The sequence below is a fragment of the Lactuca saligna genome, chromosome 3, assembly GCF_052625555.1.
Source record: "Lactuca saligna cultivar CGN05327 chromosome 3, ASM5262555v1, whole genome shotgun sequence".
Taxonomy (NCBI): Eukaryota; Viridiplantae; Streptophyta; class Magnoliopsida; order Asterales; family Asteraceae; genus Lactuca; species Lactuca saligna.
The window spans coordinates 68,167,190-68,174,125 of record NC_136419.1 but is presented as its reverse complement, the minus strand read 5'-3'; the positions used below and the strand labels follow the sequence as shown (position 1 = coordinate 68,174,125).

The following is a 6,936-nucleotide window of genomic DNA, read 5'->3' as shown; positions in this document are numbered from 1 at the left end:
GGAGCATTTTGAGTTTATTTTGAGCACTTAGAACTCAATGGATCACTTGAAGTTATGGAGCATGTGGCAAAGGAACATATCATTTGAGATGATTGTGGATCATTTGACAATGTAATGGATCATCTAAAAGGTGGTTTGGAGAAACTTGGAGTAGCTTGAAGCAACTTGGAGTGTCCTTGGAGCAACTTGGAGCACTTGAAGCAACTAGGAGCATCTTGGAGCACTTGGAGCAACATGAAACATCATGTTACCCCATATAATGTTGCACCAAATGATAGCATGATGTGCAATCATGTCTGAAGTTATACCAGGTGGAGAGGTTGAGCCAAAGAGATGTTGAGCAAAGAAGTGTTGATCCATGAAGATCTTGTTGCTTCATTAAGAAGAGAAGTTGTGCCATTATGGACCATCTTGATACATGATGTGGCATCTTGATTCCTTTCTTATGTTGTGTTGATCCATATGTGCTTAGAAGATGATCATGCTCAATAAATACACCATATTGTGCCATCATGATAGATTTTGGACCATTAGTGTTCATGATACGTCACTTGAACATCATGATGCTCCACTGTAGTCATGGTGGTCCATCATGTATATTGCCGATGCTCATGGTTTGTATGAAATGGATGAATATTCCAAAAGATGTTGCATGGCGGGATATGATTGGTGGTCACCATTCATGAGCCTATGGGTTAATGGGCTTGGCCGATTGGGGTTTTAGGTCTGATCCCTCAAGTATAAATAGAATCATACCTCCATCATCGTAAGGGCGCATAAATTTCAAGAGAGTAATCATTGTGAGCTTAAGAGCACTCCTTTGGAGTAGTTAGTAAGCAAGATTGATTCTTTTGTTTTGAGAGCTCAAGTGAGGTGTAACATTTGTGTGTGTTTGTAATTCTTCTTTGAAGTTAATAAAATCCTTACACACACACACACACTCTCTCTCTCTCTCTCTCTCTCTAACTTTGTCTCTCGTTTTCCCGTGAATGTAGGTCACCTTAATCGAACTACATTAAATATTGTGTTCACTTGATTTCATTTTCAGAAGTTTTATTTCCACAAGTTCACTTAAGTTTGTTTTTTAATATTTGTATGATGTGGTTAACTTGTTTTGTTGTCACCTAACAATGGGTTGCCACCCCTTAGACCCCGCTATCCAGGGCGCTACCCACAATCCCCTTTTCTCCCTTAAATAATAGTGTACTTTAAATCATAATAAACTCATACAAGTATGCACTCCACACCATCTCTTTTTCAATCTTTATGAAGATTACATTGGTCAACAAATCCATCCCATTACGCTTAAATGGTATTGGTGATGCAGATCACCAACATAACCTTTATATAATCTACTTGTACAGTTAATAGAGTAATTAGCTATAAGCGAATCTAGGTGTTTATTTTAGTTTGTGGTTTTCAGTCCCTCATCTCATGTTAATTTGTGTAATTAGTTGTAGGAAGAAGATGATGATTATATCTTACTAGTATCTTTTATGTGCCTATCTTAATATTGAATATTCTCAATCTGAATTAACCTTTATATGCAAATGTCAGATAAGATATTTGGACATTTCCATTCGAATCTTCAACATGGGCGGAGCTTGAACAATTAATTTGGTAGGGGCTGAAAGTATATTTTTTTTTTCTGAAAATAAACACCAAAAACATCGAATCAATGAGGCGAGAAAGTCATTCAAACTTCCATTATTCAATTCCGTTATTTTTATTAGAATAATAACATTTTTGCTAACTCAAAAAAATTAATTAATTTGTTTTTTAGAAGCCAGAAAATAGCAGAGCATGTGGTTACAAATGAGTAATGAGACCAGTCAATATGAAGCGAAGAGTATGTTGCATATTGCAACACATAAACACCATAACAAGTCAAATATTACCATATCTCATCAATTGTACTCTCAGTGATTTGAACTGTAGATCATCGTCAGGTGACAGTTGTTCATTATAGAAGTTCATAGTAAGAGCTAAAACAGTTAGATTGGGGCAGTGCCGCAGAACCTTAAGAGCGGTTAAGAGGTAATTGAGGCGAAAATTAGAAAGTGAAATGTAAAAAAGAGAAGAGAAATTCTTGAAAGTTTGTGGGACTTTGCCTTTGACTTTGGGATTCCTGGCAAATTTTTTAACTTTTGTCAAGATGCAAGAGTATCAGGTCTTATTAGATATGTCTAATACTTGAAGTGCACGTAGGTTTATGTTAAGTGCTAAAACCCCATTGATTCTATTACCACTTAAATCAACTATTTCCAAATGGGTGAGAAGAAATAAGGAAATAGGAAGAGGGCCTATAAGAAAATTGTGTAAAAGATTTGGTGTCCGAAGATGATTTAAATTAGAAAATGAATCGGAGCTACTGTCCGTTAATATGTGATTCGGGAGTTCTAATCTAACAATCCTACCAAAAGAGGAATTTCAATTGATACCTACCCAGTTGCAACAACGGGAAAATGAAAAAGTTGATGAATTTGTAGGCCACCAACCATCAATTGGCATTTCCAATCCATTCATGAAACCCCTTAATCCTCTAAGGTCATTAGAATTACATGTTAGATTTTATGAGCTTAAGTTTTGGGTCTAGTGTTTCAGTTTGAAGTAAGTAATCGAGTATAACACGTAAATTCAAACATTCATTATGAAGAATTGAAAAAAAAAACAGTTAAACTTAATCAGGGGGCTGATGATCCGAAGGAGAAAGAGAGAATAGAGAAATGGAGAGAACACTGGACCTACCTGACCAATTCCAGTGTGGAGGTGAGAGGTGGATATCAGTGATGATTGCAGATTGTCGATTGTAGGTGCCGAGGTGGACATGCGCTATAACAAACAGCGTTGAAGCGACTGAGCGATGGTTGGAGGGTCCCATGACTTTGGTCTAGAGTTTGGACTACCGAGAGGTGGGGCAAGCCAAACTTTTTATTTTTAGGTCACAAATTTGTGTAAAATTTATTGAGCTAGACTATTTCTAAAAAAAAAAAATCAAGGGGAGCCAGTGCCCCTCCTGGTCCTAAAGATGCTCCGCCTCTGATCTTCAAGATGATATTGTCGATGATCGGATATTGCTTGAACCTCCTTGTAATTGATAAATAAAAGAATTGTTTTTATTTTTATTTTTTGCTAGATACTGCAAATATATACCTCTAGAACTCCAGTTAAAATTAAAATGGGTGTGGTTAATATATTAAGTTTATTAGATATTAGTTATTACATATATTTTAACAGGAGGGATGTAATGATCAACTTTATTTCAGCCTTTTCTTTCTATTTTATATCCAACGTTATTAGAGTATCGAGATTCAGTTTAATAAGCTAATGTTGGATGCTCAATGGATGTCAGTATGAAGGCTTCAAAATATTAACTCAACCTAGCTTTTTATTTACGAATCTTTCTATTTTATGTGCCATGGAGTTTCACCAACTTACTTGGGATGACCCTACTACTTTCATAGAAAATATTTTATCTTATGAAGTTTGTATCTTTTATCATTTTCCTGTGAAGTTCGTGAATATATTGGTGTGTATGACTTTTATGAATGTACATAAAAGCTTCTGGAAGGGTTTGACTACAATGGTTTGGTAGTTAAAGTTTTATATAATTAAAAATGTCGATGCAATAATGTATCTTAAAATGTAAAATTTAAATTTGTGGATGTTTAACCATAATATAACTATTTTGAACGGTCCGGATGTTGGGTCTTGGACTTGGTTTTATAAATGTTCTGTATGTTTAGATTTCTTTGGAAGCATATGTTGATAAATTCTTAAATCTTAAAGGAAACTGATTTCCAAAATCAATGTATTAATTTACATACATTATAGATATATTTTAAAAATAATGATATTTGTGATATATTGCATCTTCTTTAAAGTATTACATATCTACAAAAAAAACTAATTATTGAAACAAAAGTATACGATAAAATGTAACAATTGGTTGGCCGTCAAAAAGTCTAAAAGAAACTAAATGCCAATATAAGACTATTCACCATTTTTCAAAACCAAACTAATTATAAAGGGTAAATAACAAAAAAAATATTATGTTTACAACAAAATTTTAATTTAATACTGTGTTTTTTTCCTCAAATTTGATATTCTGTTTTCTAATTTGTTATAATTTTGATCATTTGACCGGCCAACCCGGTTACATGATGGCATGTCTGTTTTGATGACGTGACATGCATACATGATATGCTGACGTATCAAAATTGATTTTTTTTTCCACAAAAACACTAAGTTTTCACTTTTTTCGATTTTGACAATAAATTTAAATTTTTCTTTCAATTTTGACACTATGTTTTTTTGTTCCAAATCGAACATCATTTATCAAATTTTGTTTAATTTTGATAATTTTCATTTCAAACCGTGTAAATATATTTTTTTTATTACATTTTAAATTGTATAAATATATTTTTTTCGTTTAAAAACCATATTTTTATTTAAATACAAGGTATTTTTTTTTTCATTTAAAGCATAATGTATAAATATGTATTAGTTGTATCATGAGAATCAAACTAACCAGAAAAATTTCATGGGTTGCAAACTTGACATCCGAGTTTTGATCGGTTACACGTCTTCAAACCTCAAAACTCATTTTAAAGTTGCATATTTAATATAAAATACGGTTTTTATATAACTAATATATATTTATACATAAAATTATGGTTTAAATGTAAAAAAAAAACTTGTGTTTAGACAAAACTATGGTTTTTAATTGAAAAAAACATTTATACGGTTTAAATGTATTAAAAAAATATTTATACGGTTTCAAGTAGAAAATTGTCAACATTGAACAAAATTGGAAAAAATGATGTTCGATTTGGAACAAAAAAACATAGCGTTCAAATTGAAAGAAAAATTAAACTTAGTGTCAAAATCGAAAAAAATGAAAACTTAGTGTTTTTTGTGGAAAAAAAAAATTAATTTTGATACGTCAGCATATCATGTCAGCATGTCACGTCATCAAAACTGACACGTTATCATGTCACGTCAGCATGTAACCTGGTTGATCAGTCAAGTAGTCAGAATTATAATAAATTAGAAAACACAGTGTCAAATTTGAGAAAAAAAAAACACAATATCAAATTGGAATTTTGATGTAAACATAGTTTTTTTTTTTTTTTTTTTTTTTTTTTTTTTTTTTTTACCCATTACCAAACTAAATATATTTGCCAAAGAAAGAAAGCTCAAAGTAATATGTTATATTATCCAATGTTGTATATAAAAAAGTAATTGTATAATACATGATTAATGATTATGTTATTTTATTTTGTGAACAATACATGAGCTATAACCTAATTACTAGGCTACTGGGTATGAGTCCATAATGGAACGTTCCGACCGATGTGGCAGCCCAAAACGTTGTTGTAACGCGATGACACCGTCCTCTTAGGCGTTATGGTAAGGCGCGTTTTAATGACAACATAGAGCAATCTTGTTGACCTGTTTTTATGGAGGAGCGTCCATTTTTCTTCCTAACGCCATTTTTTCTTTCTTAATGTGACCGTTTAACCGAGGTGACCATACCGAGTACCGTTAATAAATTAAAACCACGGCCATATCGCATAAACTGTTGTGACCGATATAGCCATGTAACAGTTGACAATAAACTAATAATGAATTCACATGAGTCCAAAGGTCATTTAAGATTTAACTGTGGCAATGTAATCTTATTACACACAAAATTTTACCATAGTTAACAACATATTTACAAACATAGAAAAGAGGAGTATATTAGGTAATTTTAGTTTCCCAGAATGTTAAGAAGGGAAACTCGCGTTTGAATCAGTCTCCGAAAAAGACTGTCTAACTCAACCTCGTAACCCTCGATCTGATGATCGAGGTTTAGTAATCTCTCTGTCACCATTTGTACATCAATAGATTTACTCTTATTTTTCTGTAAAGAACGAAGTGTTACATCTATCATATCAACGTCCGTAGTAATCTCTTGAATTTTGCCATAAGCTGGCCTACTCATCGGCACCAATCTTGACATCAACGACAACCCCTTATCTACTTTTGTTTTCCCCGACAAACAAAAGAAAAGACCTCGGAACACAGAGATTGTGGCAGATACGATTTGTCTTAGAACTCCAATCACCATCGACAAATGATCATCTTCACCAGAGACCATACGTGCTTCCGTTTCTCTTTCCATTTTCTCTAATGAACGAAGGTACTGCATAATGTTCTTCTTTGCTTTCTTCCGGTATAACAAGTAATCCATGATATCAGCTTCACCACTCGCATCTATAGCTACCCCTTTTCTTCGCAACGCAGATTGAAGGTTCCTGACATTTTTCTTCATTAGAGCCAGAAACTCCAAGAGGTTACTACATGAATCCAGCAACGTAGTCGACTCAACAAGCACATCTTCGATGAGGAGTTTGTTGTTACACTGAAGATCAACTTGTTGGATTCGATATGAAGTAATGAGTTCATCGACTGAAAGATACAAGTCAACCAAGCATACAAAACTAGTTTGATAGCTTACCGATGAACATAAAGGTGTAAGCGTGTTAAGGTTAGCGAGGTTAAGTTTGATTCGAGTAGAAATTGGGGTAAGCTTTGATGGCAAACTAATTGATCTAAACTGAGGTTTGGTAGAGTTCTCCATGGATGAAGCTTTGGTCAAGTATGCTAATGGATGGCTACTCTACGCTCATATTTATGATGAATTTTTCAAAAAGGTGATATTTGTCGTTTGCACATATGAGGTGTAATTTAGTTGAATTCTTAATTTTTTGAAATAAAAGATTTAATAAAATATCAGGGTAAGGAAATGGTCAGTATTGACATGGCTTTTATGAACAGCGAAGCAAGAATAACGAGTGGATGAGAGGCATGCAGTATTAAATGGAGACACGGTTAGAAAAATCAATGCAATATGAAGAATAGTTACTAAAAGTTAATTGGATAACGAAA

At 33.2% G+C, this 6,936-nt stretch overlaps 1 protein-coding gene across 1 annotated transcript; it reads right to left on the bottom strand.

Moving 5' to 3' along the window:
- Positions 1–5,638: 5,638 nt before the first annotated feature.
- LOC145036808 (uncharacterized) lies at positions 5,639–6,666 on the bottom strand. Its single transcript, XM_078985294.1, has one exon. The coding sequence runs from the start codon at positions 6,626–6,628 to the stop codon at positions 5,756–5,758; it is 873 nt and encodes a 290-aa protein (XP_078841420.1). The 5' UTR covers positions 6,629–6,666; the 3' UTR covers positions 5,639–5,755.
- Between the last annotated feature and the right edge of the window lie 270 nt (positions 6,667–6,936).